This window comes from Moschus berezovskii, chromosome 3 (assembly GCF_049115385.1).
Source record: "Moschus berezovskii isolate FMDL1 chromosome 3, NW_MosBer_1.0, whole genome shotgun sequence".
Lineage (NCBI taxonomy): Eukaryota > Metazoa > Chordata > Mammalia > Artiodactyla > Moschidae > Moschus > Moschus berezovskii.
In genome coordinates this window covers 80,279,504-80,300,491 of record NC_142462.1, presented here as the reverse complement: position 1 = coordinate 80,300,491, position 20,988 = coordinate 80,279,504, and the positions used below count along the sequence as shown (strand labels likewise).

The window sequence follows — 20,988 nt, the reverse complement described above, 5'->3', positions numbered from 1 at the left end:
CCTGGGTCGGGAAGATCCTCTGGAGAAGGGAATGGCAATCCACTCCAGTATTCTCACTTGGAGAACCCCATGGACAGAGGACCCTGGCAGGCTACACAGCCCATGGCGTCACAAAGAGTCGGACATGACTGAGCGATTAACACTACCACTACACTTGTGCATAAAACTTGTGGAATTTGTATTCAGATATAAAAAAACTATTCGGGTATAATTTTTAAAGTCTTTAAATAATTATGAAGGTTTATCACTGCCATTTACATTGCTTGCATGATATATTAATTTCATACAGTTTACAAGCTGGGATGCTTAATGAAGAACCAAACTTCTAATTAGTACGTATTCATGGAAAAATGTAATCTTTTTTTTAACCAAAATTTTCTTTACAATACACAAAAAAGTGAGAGTGGGATGTGACTGTACAGTTATATCTACCCCTCCTTAAACCCAAAACAGTCAGGAAAGCACAAAATGGCACCATCTCTGTAAATTAGCTGGAACCAAGGCTCTGAATGCAAGGAGAAGGAACTGATGTGTTCACTCAAGTCCACTCACTTCTACATGTAGTCCACAGAAAACTCTTAAAGAACCTCTAGTCCAGCTAGTCCACCTACAGTTGGGAAAACTGAGGCCAGGGCCAGAAGTTAGCCTGACTTCAGGGTCTGCAGAAGTTATTTACCATGAGTAAAGCAGAGACATTACTTTGCCAACAAAGGTCCGTCTAGTCAAGGCTATGGTCTTTCCCGTGGTCATGTATGGATGTGAGAGTTGGACTATGAAGAAAGCTGATCGCTGAAGAATTGATGCTTTTGAACTGTGGTGCTGGAGAAGACTCTTGAGAGTCCCTTGGACTGCAAGGAGATCCAACCAGTCCATTGTAAAGGAGATCAGTCCTGGGTGTTCATTGGAAGGACTTGATGCTAAAGCTGAAACTCCAATACTTTGGCCACCTCATGCGACGAGTTGACTCACTGGAAAAGACTCTGATGCTGGGAAAGGTTGGGGGCGGGAGGAGAAGGGGACGAGAGAGAATGAGATGGCTGGATGGCATCACCGACTCGATGGACATGAGTTTGAGTAAACTCCAGGGGAGTTCTGGCGTGCTGTGATTCATGGGGTCGCGGAGAGTCGGACACGACTGAGCGACTGAACTGAACTGAAACTTCTTCAAACACTAAGAGATTAGTGGCAGAGATGGAATGAGTGTGGCAATTACACTTAAAGCATCCACAAATGGCAGCTGACAACGGAAGACAAGGAGGAAAGACTAATGAGTTTATCATAGAATAAATAATACTCAGTCTTAAGAATAAAACATGAAGCTGAGTCATTATGGAAAGGTCTTAGACTGTTTTCCATCAAAAACGTTTTAGAATAAACTAGAGCTCTCATTCATAGGGGTCATCTCCAACATCTGGAAGGTAAGTTCTGTGGTCCGAGGGATAGATTTTATGCCCAACAATGCTAGATAACTGTTACATATGCGTGTACCTGGGGGTTTTTTTAATGCTAGATGAAGCTTGTTTTTGAGATGTGCATACATCTCACAGACAATAAAACAAATACTCTGAATTCCGAGGACTAAAATAACTTGTATACAGATGACAACTTATCTAAATGACCCGAAATAAAAATGACTGCAAATGAACCCTCAAGAACATACAGTACTTAAACATTACTAATAACCACTCCCAAGGCCGTGCATGTATCAAACAACCAGTCTTATCAACATGATGATGCTGTGGGAGTCCAAAGACAGGCAGACTATGTAGATAAGAATTTGTTATTCCAACATGAAGTAACAAGAATGCTACACTGACATGATCTCCATCCTACGGTCAAGTCCTCTTTATCTTTCCTCCCCTTGTAGCTCAAATTTACCTCTTAGCAACAGAACAAGGAAGAGGTGACTCTGTGATAAGACATGTTTTCCATCTCTAGACTTTAAATGTATTCCCAGTGTTGCCCCTTCCCTTCTCCCTTCCACAAAGGCCATTGATTCCCCATCATCTGTACAAAGAACAGAATGTCTAAACTCTCCCAAGATGATCTCATGCCTTTGTGCAGGCACCTCCAGGTGGGTGGACCGGCCGTTCATATGTGCTTGCTCAGGCTGTTCATAGGTGCTTGGAACACTGTACACCCGCTAGGTACCCTCACTGGGGACCTGGGTTCATGTCTCTGCCTTTACATCTCCTGTTGTAATTTTAACTACTTTTATCTCAGTCAACTCCTGTGCTTCACAGTCACTTCAAGAATGACATAGGGGAAAGAACAGGAGTTTTGGAGTCAGAAAATCCTGGGCTGAATCCCAGCTGCAGCACCCAAACTCAGCTCTGGGACTGAGAACAAGTCACTTCTCCTCCCTGAGCCTTAGATCCTCAGGCCTAAAAGGAGACAGCTGTGTAGAGGAAAGGAGATGATGCCCATAAAGTGCCCAGCACACAGTAGCTGCTCAGCAGATACTTCCCCCTCCCTCTCTCCCTGTCTCCCCACTTATAACTTCTGGTCTTAGCCTCTTTTTCTGGGAATATTTTCTCCCATCTCTACTCACTGACTTCCCATATGCTTCCTACTGGCACAATCTTCTACACCTGAATCACGATGAGCGAGAAACCTATATTGGGAAATGTGATTATAAGCATGCAAAACTGTGGATCTTCAAACAGAAATAACAAGACTGCAAAATAGGAACACACTGTAGAGGGCTGACCAAAGATAGGGACCACCAGCCCTTCTGCACCTCTTCCACCTTATTTGCAGACTTAGCAAATAAAAATGTAAGACCCCAAGTTAAATTTCATTTTCAGATAAACAGAAAATATTTTTCTAGTATGCCCCCACTAGGTATTGTAGTAGAGAAGGAAAATGCCTCTTCACCAAAGAAGAAAATCAGTAGAGAAAAGATAATTAAGGTCATGACTATCAGAGAAAAAGGTTGCTGTCCTTTCCACTTCATGTAACCAGAGAGAGCTTAAGTTCTTTAAGAAAGGGAATTCCTGCCCCCAAGTCCTAACGCAGTGGAGTCCTGGAGTTCTAGAAAGTGCCATGAGGCAATAGTCAAATAACAACCACTGTCCTTCAACTCCATTAAACATCAGAGCTTAGTGGAAAGGTGGATGGGTTTTGAAGACCTCAGTTGCTCAAGCATCCTCATTATCTGTACGAAGTCTGCCCTCCAAATGACTGATACATGAGTTTTATGGTAATTTTTATTGATTTTTAAACAGTATTTTATTCAATGAGCAAACATATTTCATATAATCCAAAGAACAGTGGAAAAAAGGAGATAAACTACCTATACTCGAGTGAGTTTTCTCAATATATTTGGGTTGGCATTTTCTGTTTTAAAAAGGGTGATAAACTACACAAGAAAATGCACATATGTTTCTGTACAAATGGATATATCATCTACCATCAGGATTACTATAATAACCTCTCAATTAGAAATCAGGACTATTGCAATAACCTCTCAGTAGGACTCCTGGCTTCCGCCCATTCAGTCTCTCTTCAGCTGCCAGAATGATCCTCCTAAAACATAAGTTAGATCCTGGCACTTCTCTTCTCAAAGTCTTCCAGTGTCTTCCTACCTCACTCAGGCAAAGAAAAGTGAAAGTCGCTCAGTTGTGTCCAACTCTTTGCAACCCTACGGACTGTCACCTGCCAGGTCCCCTGTCCATGGAATTCTCTAGGCCAGAACACTGGAGTGGGTAGCTGTTCCTTTCTCCATGGGACTTGCCAACCCAGAGACCAAACCCAGGTCTCCTGCATTGCAGGCAATTCTTTACCGGTGAGTCACAAGGTAAGTTTCGAGTGAGAGTTAAAAGTTTCTTCAGTGGCCTACAAGGTCCTACAGGGCCCCTCTGACCTCACCTGCTCCTGCCCAGATTCCTCAGCTCCAGCCACACCACCTCCGCCTACAACTTTCTTGCCCAAGACACTTTTACACTCATTCCCATCCCCAACTTCAAGTCTTTTCTCTGATGCCAGTTTCTCCAGGATGCCTTCTTTGGTCACTTTTTCAAATCATAACCCCCATTCCTGGCATCCTCTATCTCCCTTCTCTGCTAAATTTTTCTCCATTCCAGTGAGCCCCATCAATATACGATATATATCACTTAGTTACATGTTGTCTCTCTCTCCCCCCAGAATATAGGGCAGAAATGCTGGTGTTTTGTTCACTTCAGAATCCCCAACATGTAGAACAGTATGTAGTAGGCATTCATTCAGCAGTTACTTGAGGAATGTTGAAGAAATATAAGGTAAAAATAATAATGTATTATCATTTTGAAACAGATGTGAAAGTCTGACCATAAAAAAGGTTGAGCACTGAAAAATTGATACTGTTGAATTGTGGTGTTGGAGAAGACTCTTGACAGTCCCTTGGACAGCAAGATCAAACCAGTCAATCCTAAAAGAAATCAACCCTGAATATTCAATGGAAGGACTGATGCTAAAGCTAAAGCTCCAATACTTTGGCCACCTGATGTGAAAAGCTGACTTACTGGAAAAGACCCTGATGCTGGGACAGATTGAAGGCAAAAGGAGAAGAGGGTGGCAGAGGATGAGATGGTTGGATAGCATCACCAATTCAATGGACATGAACTTGGGCAAACTCTAGAAGACAGCGAAGGATAGGCAGGCCTGGCATGCTGCAGTCCAAGGGGTTGCAAAGAGTCAGACACAAATTAGTGACTCAACAACAACAAATCATTTTGAAATAGGAGGGAAGAGAGCAGGGCACAACCCTTGAAAAAATGACATAGCCAGAGGACACAACATAAATTGATTAGAGCCAAGTGGGTCCAAAATGGTGAACAAGGCAAATTCCACTAGACCTTGAGCCTCCATGTACACTCATTCTAACACATCAAGCTGGCAAAATGATGCAGCCACAGGCACCATGACAGTCCCAAGGCCAACCAAAGACCAAAACGTGGGCTGTGGCCCAACTCTTAGAAATCTCTGCCACTTCCCCAAAGTAGATGGAATAAGCCTCCCACTCATTAGCCTATGAAATTACACAGCTCATAAAGGCCGATCACACCATATTTTGACACAGCTTTTGCCTTAGATGGCCCACACTCTGTCTGTGGAGTGTATTTCTCTCCAATTTCACTTCTTACCTATCACTTTCTCTCACTGAATTCTTTTGATGAGACACCATGAACCTGACCTTCATTAAATCCTAAAAACAGGTGTGTGATCTCAGTTGGAACATTATGGGTTTTGGCCAGGTTCAAGTCCAAATCTGAGTTGCAGGTTTCAGTTTTACTGGAGTAAATTGTATTACTGAAATCTAAACAATATGGAATTGTCTTCAAGATTTCAGAGTTAAAAACTAGCTCTTCCCCTGAAGTGTCTCACCTGCTTTCTTCTTTCCCTAATCAGAAAATCATATAGAGCCAGAGAAAGTGTGGTTTTCCCACTTCTGATATTAATATTCTGAAATGTAGAACAGAGCGTTCTCACTGTTGGTATTTTATAAATCATATGATTCTTTAAAAGTACACATTTGCCTGAAGTAACATCCTTTCAAAGTGCTTCCCAAGTGTCCCCCCTGGCATAAAGAACAGTGAAAGTCCAGACTAATGGATGAACTGCTCATCACATTTCAGCGATGGGCATTCAGTAATGTTTGCTGATACAAATTACCTTTTTTTTTTTTGGCCACACAGCATATGGGATCTTAGTTCCCCTACCTCCCCTGCATTGGATGCCTGGAGTCTTAACCACTGGACCACCAGGGAAATCCCCACAGAATGACCTATCGATGAGAGATATGGGACTTCCCTGGTGGTCCAGTGGTTAAGAATCCGCCTGCCAATGCAGGGGGCGTGGGTTTGATCGCTGGTCCAGGAAGATTCCATATGTCACGGGGCAACTAAGCCCTTGCTCCACAACTACCAAGCTGACGCACCCAGAGCTCGTGTTACACAAGAGAAGCCACCGCAAGGAGAACCCAGCACACTGTATCTAGAGAGTAGCCCCCACTCACCGCAACTGGAGAAAGCCCATGCACAGCAGCGAAGATCCAGCACAGGCAAAAGTAAATAAGTAACTTTTAAAAAATTTAAATGAGAGGCGCGTCAAAGTCAAAATGCCAAGCAGAATTCCCATTACCTCTCCAGGGCGTCTCCGATGAGCTGCTGCAAGTCCACCTCCTGCTTCCTCAGAGTTCCAAAGGAGGACTGGCTCTCCACGAGGCCTTTGCCGCCTACATTCAGCTTGACCTTCCCCAGGGCTGTCTCCAGGGTCCCACTCACATGGTTTTCAAACTTGCCCTCGTACTTCACAAAGTCCGACTCCACGACCACTGCAGTGAATAAGACACGCAGAGGAACCTGACGACAAAGCGGCCAACTCTGTGCCTCAGGTCACCTAGCTTTCCGATCCTGAGGAAACCCGTGGGAAACACGAGGTCTGCACTCAGAACGGAGAGCCGGTGGCCACGCTGTACGAACAAAAGAACCTGGACGCTGACTGAGAGTGTAGTGTGTACTGGTGGCCCAGGACTCTACTGAGTACTTTTTTGTTTTTTCATCTTTCAAGTCCAATATACACACATATACACATGTGCACCAAAAGTATCTTAAGAGTTCCACAAATAATTTTAAAGTAAACATCTGTTTAACTGCTATCCAGGTAAATAAATAGGGTGTTTTAAATGTGTGCTTTGAGGATGAAGGGACTGGATGAGGATGAACCTATGCAGAAAGAAAACAGCAGCCTGGCACTCTGTTCACCCACCCACCCAGGGCATGGCCTGCCTGACCCAGTATCTGGCAGATCAGCTGCCTGAACCTGTCCCTGGGCATCTTCCCTTCCCCCTGGTGGCCTTGAAGAACACTCCCCTGGCTTTCATTACCATCTCCATTCAAACAGTTCTCCCCATGTTTGGCTGTTTATATCTGACCTCTACCCAGTCATTCGATTCCATATCAAGCAATTCCTTATCTCTGTGTTCCTGATAAAGTCAGTGAGCATGCCCTTTCCTCCCTGCTTCCATCCTGGAGTACGCAAGCTCCAGACTCTCCTTTCTTCCTTCCTGGCTTCCCAGACAATAAAGAATGATGCCACCACCCAGCCGGTGTACCAGCTTCAATTAGCTCCCCTAGGAATTGCCATGTTCTTCATCAGGTCATACCAGGTGACTGCTATCAGACTGCCTTTAGGACCTGCCTTTTTTTAAAAATCTGAACACCAAGGTAAACATGTCTAAGGATCTTAGCCTTCTCATGCCTCTATATGTCTCCTGTTCTCATTTTTAATTGAACCAAATACTACCATAAAAATAGTCTCGGTCATCATCATTCAAAGAAGGCTACACTGAGAGTCTCTTAGGAACTTGACACCTGCCCTTTTCATTTCCCCGACCCAAGGCTCTCCTGGGCTCCTGGTGGTACTTCATAATGGATTCAAATCTACTGGGAGTCTGAAAGGCTTCTTTAAACCCAGTCACCACCCCCAACACCTATACATCTATCACTCCAATCAAGAAAACTCATTCCTCAGCCAGGGTTAATGAGAATTAATCACCACTCATTATCTGTGAAATTTACAAAGTAAACGATTATCTTCACCAAAAATAAGTTTATGAAAATGCCCCCAAATCAAAGCCTTTTCCTATTTACACCTTGAGAATACAAATATTCTGGGAATTGATTTGGAAAGCAGCATAGAGCAGCTGTTAAGAGCTCAAGATTTGTTCACTACTCTAATATTCCTAGTTGGGAGACCTGGGTATCATCCATCTCCCTGAACCTCAGGTTTGTCATATGCAAATTAGACATAATTAATAATACCTACCTGATGGATTCTGCTGGAAGCTGGTGTCTCTAAACCATGTAATACAGAGTCTGGCACACAGCAAGTGCTCAATCTATCCACTGGGTTTAGGCCAGAGCAACAACATTTCCCAATAAACAGGACAGTCCTGGGTTGTACAAAGTGCTACACAGATAGAAACTCTACCTTCAGTTCCCAGTTCTGGTCCCCATCAGGCTTATTACCACTCCTGTAAACTCTGTCCCCAGGACTGGACCCCACAGCAGCCAGGGATAATCAGGACTGTCTGTGTATTCCCAAATGCCATGAGAGACAAGACACATTCTGAAATAGATGTCATCTGTGCACAAGTCTGCATTGAGTCATCTCCTGCTACAGGTAAAAGGGAAAAGTGAGGAAGCCATCAGGCTGTCAGCGGGACAATCAAGTCACTATCCTCTAACCTCCACATCCCAGTACACAACACAACTCCCCAGCGTTGTTGCCAGGGGCAAGGATGACAAAAGTGAGACATTTCAAACCTGCTCAGTAGACAAAGAAGAGGGCACCTCTCATCACAGCCCTGACACCCACAGGACACAGATGCAGGGATGAGCTCTGGCCTCAGCTGATGAACATACGTGGGACTTGCTCATCTCAGGGACTGCCACTGGCCTGACCCATCTAACAGGAGCTCTCTGGACACCATGAAGAGGCCAGCAGCACTGAGTGGTGAATTCCAATTACTCAGCGGCTCATGGGCTGCTCTGCGATTTTTCTTTTTTCTCTTGCCTTTCCTCATAATTAGTTGTTATACCATTCAATAAATGTTCTACCCAATATCCAGGGGGAAAACATGACATAAATCATTATCAATTCACTTGCCCATTACTTGACAGTTCTGATAATGGGCCTGGCTGAAGAAAGCACTGGCTAGAATGCTGGTCTGGAAGAAAGTTTAGAGATTATTTGTCAACTCAAATTATCTCCTCTGTCACTTTTATCCTTTAAAGAGAAATGCAATTACAAAATTAAAGAACTTTAAAGCTAAAAAAGACTTGAACATCATTTAGCCCAGTAATTAAGAGCTGAAGGTACCTTCATACATCACTATATTTCATAAAGTTGTGTAGGAATGAGTACCGAAAGTCTTTGAAAAGCTTCCAACTTCTGGTCCAGTAATTGTATATTTAAGAATCTGTGCTACCTCAATGTTCACAGCAGCATTATTTACAATTGCCAAGATATGGAAGCAACATAGGTGTCCATCAATAGAATATATAAGGAAGATGTGGCATATATATACACACACATACATACACAATGGAATAAAACTCAACCATAAAAAAAGAATGAAATTTTGCCATTTGCAACAACATGAATGGAGTTGGAGGGTATTTTGCTAAGCGGAATAAATCAGAGAAAGACAAACACTGTATGTTATCACTTATAGGTAGAATCTAAAAAAAAAAAAACAAACACTGAATATAATGAAAAAAAAAAAAGAAAACAGATTCACAGATACAAACTAATGGTTACCAGAGGGGAGAGAGAAGCAGGGAGGGGTAAGATGGGGGTAGAGAATTAAGAGGTACAAACTGCTATGTATAAAATAAATAAATTACAACAATATATTATACAGCACAGGGAATATAGCCAATATTTTATAATAACTATAAATGGAATATAATTTATAAAAAGTTAGAATCATTATGTTTACACCTGAAACTAATAGAATATTATAAATCAACTATATCTCAAGAAAAACAATTTTAATAAAGAATCTATGCTAAAACAATCATTTAAAGGAAAAACTACAACAAAAATATTCTTTGCAGCCCTATATACAAAGCACTAAATTGGACTGGTTAAGCAAATTAGGGTGCATACACACTGCTTATTGAAAACAGTACTAAGAAATATTTAAACCATATGAAGATATCTAAACATATAAGGCTAAATAAAAAATAAATGTGGAGTATGTTAAAATTACATGTAGTGTGTTTTTCCAATGTTATTTTTCAAAAATTAGATGCAGAGATAAAAAAGATACAATACAGCGGAAATCAACACTTGATGGAGGAATTTTTGTTAACCTGTTTTCTTGCCTTTCTGTATTTTATAAATACTTCTCTGTAATAATGAGTATTTTTGATGTCTGACATTTCAAGCTCACTATCTCCTTTCCTTTCTGTTACACATCTGGGCAATCGAGTAAGAAACTTCAGGTACTCTCTCCATTGGCACCAGCAGGAAACTGAAACCTTGCAAGCCCCACCTATACAGAACCTTCACCATACCTCCTATTCACTAGAACAACTAAGCCCATCTTTTTCCCCCTTCTCTCTAGTTATTTGTGGACCAGCCTTTGGAATCTACCATGTTCTCCCCAGAAAAGCTTCATTATGTGAGTAATAAAATCTTTCACACTCTCCTGATGGATATGGGGCATCATCAACCTCAATATTAAACCAAATTGGGAGCAGGAGAACCTCAGTCCACTTACACTGAGGAGCCACAACATCTACAAGTGGGCATGTTGCACTTTTATACCAAAAACTGCAATATTGGAACTCCTCTGGTAGAAAGAACAGTGGGTAGGAATCTGTCTGCCAACACAGAAGACAAGTGTTTTATTCCTGGTCTGAGAAGATTCCACACACCTCAGAGCAATTAAGCCTGTACGCCACAACTACTGAAGCTTGTGCACCCTAGAACCCATGCTCTACAACAAGAGAAGTCACTGCAGTGAAAAGCCCGTGCACTGCAAAAAAGACCCAGCACAGCCAAAAATAAAATAAAATAGAACAAAACAAAAAAGAAAAAGAAAACAGAACAGATACGTCTTTAAAACAGTAAGCAAAGAATCAGAAGAACTGATTATAAGGTATGGCTTTATAACCACACAAGGCAACACGTGGCTTCCCCAGTGGCTCACTGGTAAAGAATCTGCCTGCAATGCAGGAGACGTGGGTTCAATCCCTGGGTGGGGAAGATCCCTTGGAGAAGGAAATGACAACCCACTCTAGTATTCTTGTCTGGAGATTCCCATGGACAGAGTAGCTCGGTGGGCTACAGTCCATGGAGTCACAAAGAGTCAGACATGACTGAGGGACTAAACAATAACAACAAAACAACAAGACAACATGTGTCTAAAAGAAGAATCATCTCCTGATCTGGAACTAATTGTAAATATAACCAAAGAAACATACCAGGACTCAGAAACTGGTCTTCTGTGAGTACATCTCCAAGAGTGACAGATAAAAATTGGTATTTGGGTCTCTGCCAGCACCAGTATCTCTTTTTTTTGGTCACCAGACTTAGAAGTTGTAATTTATCTGAGTCATTCAAGTTTGATACTGCGATCAGGTTACCTCCAGCATCAACTTCCTTAAGAAAATTCCGTGTTGCTTTGGCAAACATTTTGAGAACTCCAGATTACCTGAAAAAAAAAAAGAAAAAAAATATATATATAGAGAGAGAGAGAGAGGAAGTTATTATTTCATGACGGTTTCCTGAAATTACCTTATTTCTTCCTAGTATCAATCAGTATTCATGAAAGAATATCTTCTCCTTAGAGAAGCCTCTAGCTTGAGTTCAGCTGATGTCTAAAAAATAAAAAATTGAAATACTGAAAGAGGATAGGAGTATAAATCAGGATAGGCTAGGTTATGCCTCCAAATCTCAGTGGCTTATAATCAGAAAGGTATATTTAGTGCTCACACTACACATCCAGTACAGGAGGCATTGCTCCTTGCAGTCACTCAGGAATTCAGGCTAAAGAGGTAGCCACCCTCTTGAACATCATCAGTCATCAGCCAACAGGAAATAAGGTTTTAGAAAAGTCTCACATCAGGAATTAAATGCTCTAGCCCAAAACTGACACATATCCCATTCACTCACAATTTGTAAGAACTAGGCACATGGCCTCAGCCAATCATAATGGTCACGAAATACCAAGTATTTAGAAGGCAGAGATCTGGGAATATTTGTTGAACAGCATACTGACTACCCAAATTTGCATCTTACTTATGACTACTTCTTTGAAGGGTCAAATGTGCTTTTTCTCTACATTGTGTGATTTCCCTTGTCCATAAATATAAAGTGATTAGCTATTACTTTTAAACCCAGAAATGAAAAGCCCAGTCACTCTTCAGCTGGAGGGGAAAAAAAGAAAGACACATCGGAAGATATAAATGTACTATATTCACTGGAAGATGTATACACTTTTCAATAAACTGTTAGAACAACTGGATAAACATCTGGGAAAAAAATAAAGTCAGATCCCTATCTCATGCCATGCATGCATGCTAAGTCACTTCGGTCACATCCGACTCTGTAGCCTCCCAGACTGCGCCCCTCCAGGCTTCTCTGTCCATGGGATTCTCCATGCAAGAATACTGGAATGGGTTGCCATTTCCTCCTCCAGGGGATCTTCCAAACCCAGGGATCGAACCCAAGTCTCTTGCATCTCCCGTGTTGGCAGGCAGGTTCTTTACCAACCAGCACCACCTGGGAAGACCCATCTCATGCCACACACAAGGGCAAATTCTCAGTGGATTAGAGGGTTTTTAAGGAAAAGTGAAATCATAAAAGTAAAAAGACAAACAAATATTTGTACAATTGTAGGATGAGAAAGGTCTTTAGAAAGACAAATAGCAAACTGAGAAAATGCTTATACAAAAAACTAGAATACTTAACATATAAAAAAACCTTTTGCAAAGTACATCAAGGGTTAAAAAATGGTAGTAGACACATGGACAAAGGTTATAAACAATTCACAATATATAAACTGCACACAGCTGACATATGCAAAATACATATATATGTGCACACAAACATGACCATTACTACCCAAAAAATGCACAAATTGAAATAACTATCCACAAAGGTTAAAATGTCTAATGCACAAGAAAGGTTAAAATGTCTAGTGCACAAGAACTGTGTTTTATTTATACCTGTACCCTGGTATCGGGAAGTCACATAGAAAACACAAATATGGAATTTAAGAGCTGAGATAATCTTGGATATTTAATTATTAATAGTTCAACCCACCTTCCTTATCATGGATCTTCTCTAGAACATTAAAAATTTTTGTTTTACTATCATTAGTTCTTCTCGAAAGTACCTTCTCTTAGATTGTTTTAGAGCCATCTAACCCTGTTCTTTTACCAGAGAACTCATTTATCAAAATATTTATTGAATTAGTCATTAATTATTCTTAAGTATGTACTATACCCCGGTACTATGTTTAAGCACTCAGGATACAGACACAAAAGGCAGCCTCTCCCTTTAATGAGCTACTAGTTTGGTGACCAGATGGAGAAATAAACAGTTAAGCTTTATACTAGATATTGACACAGATTGCTACAAGGAATGAACCAAGATGCATCTAGATGCATCTAGATCAAGCTGGAGAGAAACATAGTGTTGCAGAAGTTGTCCTGAAGCAGACAGCATCACAGTGGCATTTTGTGGACTAGGTAGAAATGAGCCTAAGTCAGCAAAGAAGTACTGAGAGGAAGCTCTATCAGACAAGTAATTATAAAGGCTCAGCACTTGCAGGAAGTGGTGGACAGATGGAGAAGATTTTCTAAGATTTGGGACCAGCAAGGTCGAAATGATCAAGAGACATGGGTTTGTGTAGCTATGTCCATCACCACTCTTTTGACAGACCTAGAGTTGCTCTGAAAGCTCTGGGGTTGGTTCCTGCCATGGACTGCCAGGTCCCAGAATGGGGAGGGGCAAAAGACAAGGATGAGGAAGACTCAGTCTTTGTCCTAAAGGCCTATGCCTCCCCTGCTGAGGGGCAGGGCAGCAGGAGCCACTAGAGGGGTTATATAGGGAGCAGTGTGATCAGAGTAGTCACTTAGACAGACCTTCTGGAAATGAAATAGATCAGCTGGAAAGGAATAAGATTAGAGATAGATAACACAGGAGGATGCTGAACTACATCAGTGCCGTAAGGGCAGAAAAAAATGCTGGTTTGGTGGTTTTCCCAGAACTCTGGTTGGATGTGAGGTTTCTGATGAAAGACAGGAGACTCCCCAGCGTGGCCTGCAGACAGCACGGGCCTGGCTTGGCTGATGAGATGGAGATGCCAGTTATCATGAGAGGGATCTGGGAAAAAGCAGATTGGTGGGGACAGTAAGGCAGTCCTACCACTGAGAATGCATCTAGGATAAGACACAAAGTTTATTTTGTCAAACACAAGGAAAGAACATTTAACAAAATACGTTCTCCTCAATGACCTGACTTCCCTGGTGGCTTAGACGGTAAAGAATCTTCCTGAAATGCAGGAGACCCATGTTTGATCTCTGGGTCAAACACTAGAATTCTCCAATGGAGAATTCCATGGACAGAGGAGCCTGGCAGGCTACAGTCTATGGGGATGCCAAGAGTCGGACATGACTGAGCGAATAACACTTGCTTTCAGTCACCTAGGGGATTTCACCCTGCTTTGCCCCAAGAGAAGAGCAGCAGCAGAACCTGCCTCAGTTCACCAGGGGTGTCAGGATCTCCATTTTTATGGCTTCCATTCTTTCCTGGGGCAACCGGAAAGGGAGTTCACTACCTTGACTTCAGATTAAACAGGTCTCTGAAGAACCTACATCAGGCTTACTATTAAAAAAAAATAATAGTAACAAAACAGATCTGCTATAAGCAGCAAAGTCTTAGTAATGACACCAGTCCTCCCCAAAGGGATTAGAGGATAAAGAAGGGGAACTCCTAAATTAATTTTTACCAGGTAGGTTGTTTGAAGAAGAGTTAATGGAAGTGACTACTGCTTCAGAGGTTTTTATTAGACTCAGACTTATTCAATCAAGGAACTGAGAATATTTTCCTTGTGAAGCTAAAGTTAGAAGGTTTGGGGTTTTTCGTAATTACTATATTTGAATACACAATATATTTACATGGCTTGAGAATCTAAACTAAGGGAAAAGTTACACACTGAGAAAGCCCATCCCTACCCAGGTCCCATCTACCTTTTCACCCCTCTCCCCTTCAGGTATATCACCTTCATGTTTCTTTATACAAAAATAAAAGGAATGTACACACTGTTCTGCATCTTGCTGTCATGTGGCAATATATCCTAGAGAGCTCTCCATGGTGAGTACCCTCTGCATAATACAGTTTCATAATACCCCTTCCCACGGATGTACCACTGCTTATTTAACCTGTCCCGTATTGCTGATCACTTGGGTTACCTCTAAATTTTTATTACTATAAAAATGTCATACTAAATACTGAATGTATGTCCCTTTCCTATATGGGCAAGAGAAGGGGTCCCCAACCTCTAGGCCATGAACCAGTACCTCCTGTCAGATCAGTGGCAGCTCTACATTAAAAATAAAGTGGACAATAAATGTAATGCACTTGAATCATCAGGAAACCATGCTCCCACCTCTGGGTGGTGGGAAAATTATCTTTTACAAAATCGGTCCCTGGTGCCGAAAAGGTTGGGCACCACTGGACAAGAGTATCTGAAGGTAGATTTCAAGAAGAATTGCTAGACCAATGGGTAAATGCATCGATAATTTATAGGTTGTACCATTTTTCAGTTTTACCAATAAGGTATGAAACTATCAGTCTCAGCAACAAGAGTAGGTTATCAATCTTTTGTATTTTTGTTAGTCATAGGTGAGAAACAGTATCTCAGTATAGTATTCAGTTCAGTTCAGTTCAGTCACTCAGTCGTGTCCGACTCTTCGCGACCCCATGAATCACAGCACGCCAGGCCTCCCTGTCCATCACCAACTCCCGGAGTTCACTCAAACTCATGTCCATCGAGTCCGTGATGCCATCCAGCCATCTCATTCTCTGTCGTCCCCGTCTCCTCCCGCCCCCAATCCCTCCCAGCATCAGAGTCTTTTCCAGTGAGTCAACTCATCACATGAGGTGGCCAAAGTATTGGAGTTTCAGCTTTAGCATCAGTCCTTCCAATGAACACCCAGAACTGATCTCCTTTAGAATGGACTGGTTGGGTCTCCTTGCAGTCCAAGGGACTCTCAAGAGTCTTCTCCAGCACCACAGTTCAAATTCTTCGGCAATCAGCTTTCTTCACAGTCCAATTCTCACATCCATACATGACCACGGGAAAAACCACAGCCTTGACTAGACGGCCTTTGTTGGCAAAGTAATGTCTCTTCTTTTTAATATACTATCTAGGTTGGTCATAACTTTCCTTCCAAGGAGTAAGCGTCTTTTAATTTCATGGCTGCAATCAGCATCCGCAGTGATTTTGGAGCCCAAAAAAATAAAGTCTGACACTGTTTCCACTGTTTCCCCATCTCCAGATGCCATGATCTTCATTTTCTGAATGTTGAGCTTCAAGCCAACCTTTTCACTCTTCTCTTTCACTTTCATTAAGAGGCTTTTGAGTTCCTCTTCACTTTCTGCCATAAGGGTGGTGTCATCTGCATATCTGAGGTTATTGATATTTCTCCCAGCAATCTTGATTCCAGCTTGTGCTTCTTCCAGCCCAGCGTTCCTCATGATGTACTCTGCATATAAGTTAAATAAGCAGGGTGACAATATACAGCCTTGACGTACTCCTTTCCCTATTTGAAACCAGTCTGTTGTGCCATGTACAGTTCTGACTGTTGCTTCCTGACCTGCATATATGTTCCTCAAGAGTCAGGTCAGGTGGTCTGGTATTCCCATCTCTTTCAGAATTTCCCACAGTTGATTGTGATCCACACAGTCAAAGGCTTTGGCATAGTCAATGAAGCAGAAATAGATGTTTTTCTGGAACTCTCTTGCTTTTTCCATGATCCAGCGGATGTTGGCAATTTGATCTCTGGTGCCTCTGCCTTTTCTAAAACCTGTTTGAACATCTGGTAGTTCACGGTTCACATATTGCCTGGCTTGGAGAATTTTGAGCATGACTTTATTAGCATGTGAGATGAGTGCAATTGTGCAGTAGTTTGAGCATTCTTTGGCATTGCCTTCCTTTGGAATTGGAATGAAGACTGACCTTTTCCAGTCCTGTGGCCACTGCTGAGTTTTCCAAATTTGTTGGCATATTGAGTGCAGCACTTTCACAGCATCATCTTTCAAGATTTGAAATAGCTCAACTGGAATTCCATCACCTCCACTAACTTTGTTCGTAGTATAGTTTTAGGTCATGTTATTTTAAAATAACATAATTAAAGAGGCTTCCCTGGAGGCTCACATAATAAAGAATCTGCCTGCAATTCAGGAGACCCACGTTCGATCCCTGGGTCGGGAAGATCCTCTGGAGAAGGGAATGGTAACCCACTCTAATATTCTTGCCTGGATATTCCATGGACAGAGGAATCTGGCTGGCTATAGTCCATGGGGTTGCAGAGTTAGACATGACTGAGCAACTAACACACATTTTAACATAAATGAATTCAAGCATCTTTTGTTCGCAGACTTTTTACATATCTTTTTCTTAACTGTTTTTGTCCTTAGCCTGTTTTCTATTGTTTTTCCTTTATTCCTAGAAGCTTTCAATAAATTAGAGAGATGAGCCAAGATATAAGCTAAAAATTTAATACAATACAGTTTATCATGTGGCATTGGGAGCCAATAAGTTGCTGTCTGATTCTCAAACAACTAAAGTAACTATCCCGCCTGGAAAGATTAAATAATATGCCCAGAGTCCACTAAAAGATCTAGAACTCAAGTTGCCTGATACAGACAAGTGCAATAATGCCTCAACTAGAAGTCAGATGTCAGATTCAAATTTCCAGAATGCTCCAATCCAAAAGAAGACAAAAATGACCTCCCTAGAGGTCAAGTTCAAAATGCTCACGGCCTAAAACTCCACTGCACTTTACAGCTGCACCAAAGAGCCTGGGCTCCCTCACTTGGGCCTGAAGAATTCCATTAGCAAACATCTCATCAGCCTCTGTGGCTCCCCAACTTGAATCAGATTAGAACTCAGACAGTCAAAGTCAAGGCAGTGACGACATGAAAGCTCAGCTCAGACTCCTGGACAAGAGACATTAAAGGAAGAGACCAAAAAAGCAAGACAACGACACAAAGTCAGAAGAGCACATGGCCAACTAGGACCGAAGAATCTTAAAAATAGTTCCCAAGGTGGTGATGGCATTAGAAGATACTACAATCACTCATGACCATCCTCGAGACTGATTCAGTGTGATGGAATGATCACATCTTTGAGCAGCAAAAAACCTACCTCTTCGCAATTCAGGATTCTTCCCTGGAGCAGCTCCAGTTGACCATTGGGCCTCTGCTTGAATAGTTCTAAGGAAGAAACCTCAACATCCTCTAGACAAACAGCAGGTAACTATGTGCTGAGTTCCAGGTACTGGCTGTGTACCTGCTATGTGCCAGGTACTGGCTAACCCCTTTCTACATATTTCCTCATTGAATCTCCACAACAATGCTCAGGAGGTATTGTCTGGGTTTTACAGAAGTGGAAACTAAAGTTCTAAGATGTTATTTGCTCAAGAACACGAGAAAAAAAGCAGCAACCCTGACATCCAGGAACTGGCTTGGTACCATCAGCTAGCCCTGGGGTTGCCAGCACTGGCCTGGCATTCTCCTGGCCGGCACGAACAATGTCACAGGACATCAACATCAGGCAAGGCCACTTGGTGGTCATGATAAATCAAGACCAAAACAAGACCTTTTACAGTCTTATCTGACTACAGTCAAAATGTGAACACTGTCCAAACCACAAAAATGACCAAACACTCCCACTAGTCCCACCAACCCTGACACAAGTAACTGGTTTTCAGCCAAAGGCAGTTTTAGCCTTACTCCTTTCAGACATGATTTACGAGGATACTCCAGAGAATTCCCCACACTTTCTGGTGGCATCCAATCCAGAGCAAAGTCCTATTTTCTTAAACTCTCCCCCAAATTGCCTAGAAGTCCAAATCCTATAACTCCTTTCTGATACCCGGTTATGAAGAAACCTAAGGTTGCCCATGGAGCAAAGCCTCCCCATTCAGCAAGCAACGACCCAACCCCTTCAACTCCACCTGCTGTTCCCAGAGGTCTTTGACTAGAAGACACTGAACCTCAAATAGAGAATTAGTGCTGAGCCCAGATTCCAACTGAGGTCCACTTGTTTCCCAAGCCTGAGTCCTGGACCACCTACTCTGCTGACACCCTAATCAGGTGTTTGTTTGTTTGTTTTTTAATTTGAACTACATATGATTCATTTTGTAGAGTAAGAAAATGTGCTCAAAAGGGTAAACTTCAGTTATGGTGGAAGCAAAAACCATGGCTATAAAACATGCTATTTCCTCACTATCTAGGAAAACAAGACACTGCTGTTAGTACTATTGTCTCTTAACAACTTCAGCACATTTTGAATTGTTTTTAGTTTTCTAAACAACAAAGTGAAATTGAGTCTATTAACTTTAAACAGAGGTGTCATTCTTCTGTATCTTCCAATGCTTACAGCCCAGTGCCTTCATTTGTACAGTAAGGCAAACTAAAAACAAGGCACTCTATCATTTCTTTCTAAAATAAAAATCTGAAATAAAAAAACAAACGGTGGTCACAGGGCAGGCATGATCTTGTAGGAGGGTGAGGCAGCAAAGGTTTGGGGGAAGTGGAATAAATAACAGGAGAATGATTAAGTAAAGAAGAACCCATTGGTTCCCCTTGCGGGTTCAAAAAGAACGAAAACAAAAGCACTTCTGGAAAACCTAAGGAGCAGCTGAGGGCTTGGGCGGTATTTCTCAGATCTAATTGTCTGGCCTCATCTTTTCCTGGCTGTTTTCGTTTATGAGAATAGCTCATTGGTGGTGACTTTGGAAAATGATTAATTTACCCTACACTTCCCCAGCTGTTCTCTCTGACCCCGCAGCACTTTTCATTCCACTCCAACTAGATAGTCTATTTGCCTCTTAAAGGCATCCATCGATCCCCACGCATCCTTCCTTCTCACCAGTCCTCTGAACGGAGTAGAATCTCAGTGAGAGGGTTTTTCGGAACCCGCTACGACCCACGCTGTTCTGAGACCGCCCTCTGGTCTTTCCTGCTCAGGTGCAAACTGGAGGCGCCCGGGGTCCGCACGTGGAGGCCCCGTGAGCGCGGTGATGTCATCCCATCAAGGCCAGAGCTACCAAGGCGCGGGGGGCGGCGGCTGGCCTCCTCCTCCTCCTCGGTAAGCTCGGGGCCCAGGATCCCCGACGCCAGACCAGGGATGGGGACTCGGTGCAGGCCGGAGAGAGAATTCCACGCCGGCGCCCGCCTGCCTTCCCCACACACGCGCCGCGGCGCGCGGCCATCTAGAGCCGAGCCAGGAGAAGCCGGAAGACAAAGAAGGAAGGAGTGGGGAGGGGGCGCGAAGAAGCGGGCAGTGGGTACCCGCTGCCTAGCAACAGCCAGAGAAGGAAGTGGCCACGGAGCGGAGGAGAGGGGAGGGATGGCAAAGGGGTGGGGTGGGGGGACGGGGGCTGGAAACGGGGGAGAAGGGGGACGCCGTGGGGCCGGCGGTCCAGCTGCGGGCAGCCCACGCATTCGTCCCCCTTAGGGCGAAAGGGCAAGCCGGAGGGTGTCCCAGAGAGAAAGGGCCGCGCGGGCTCGGCCCCCCAAGGTCAAGGCCGGACCCCGAACAGAGCCGAGCCCAGACTCCCGGACTTACCTCCCAGCTGCCTCGCGACCCGCGCCTGTGGAGTCGGAGGAGCCCTCGGGCCGGGCCGGGCCGGGCCGAGTCGGGGCGGGGGATAGCGAGGGAAGAGGGCGGGCGGCGGGACCTTTGCTCGGTCCCCGCCCCTTGGAGCCCGGCGCGGCGGCGGGAGGAGTGAGCTCCAGAACTGGCACTGGAGAGTTTTGGGTCCTGGGGCTTCACTCAGCAGGGCAGGGCGAGACGCGGGGCTTCCCCTGGGGCTCCCCTGTGCTCTGGGCATATCCTGAGTTACCCCACCTCCTTATCAGTAAAACTGTCCCTGACTATTCCAATTAAAAGTACAGCCAGTCCACCACCCTACAGGAACACGCCCTAGTTCCCCGCGTGCTTTCTTTTTAGGATTTCATACTTGCTTCAAGCATTGGCTTCCCCTAGAATGCCAGCTCCACAAGTGCCGGGAGGTGGGTTGGGCGGGGGGCAGATTTTGTCTGTTTTGTTCACTATACCCCGCACCTAGCACAGTACCTGATAGATGACAGTAATTGAGTTAATTAATGCATCCTCTTGTTCATTTCTCCAACTAGACTGCAAGGCCTCATCTTTGCATTGCTTGGCACAGGGTAGGTGAGCAACTAAGTAATGGT

The 20,988-nt window shown here is 43.4% G+C and overlaps 1 protein-coding gene across 4 annotated transcripts in view; it reads right to left on the bottom strand.

Annotated features, from left to right (window-relative positions):
• GSDME (gasdermin E) overlaps positions 1-20,449 on the bottom strand; it is an 88,177-nt gene extending 67,728 nt beyond the window's left edge. Inside the window, exons 1-4 of one of the 4 annotated variants that reach the window (XM_088834610.1) lie at positions 20,360-20,449; positions 11,290-11,372; positions 10,977-11,206; positions 6,121-6,313 (exon numbers count right to left, since the gene is read on the bottom strand). In XM_088834610.1, the coding sequence (XP_088690736.1) occupies positions 6,121-6,313; positions 10,977-11,187 (404 nt within the window). In that variant the 5' untranslated portion in view covers positions 11,188-11,206; positions 11,290-11,372; positions 20,360-20,449. Of the gene's footprint in view, positions 1-6,120; positions 6,314-10,976; positions 11,207-11,289; positions 11,373-17,932; positions 18,981-20,359 lie in introns of those variants that run through there. The other 3 variants (XM_055421018.2, XM_055421021.2, XM_055421019.2) reach the window with 3 other exon arrangements.
• Between the last annotated feature and the right edge of the window lie 539 nt (positions 20,450-20,988).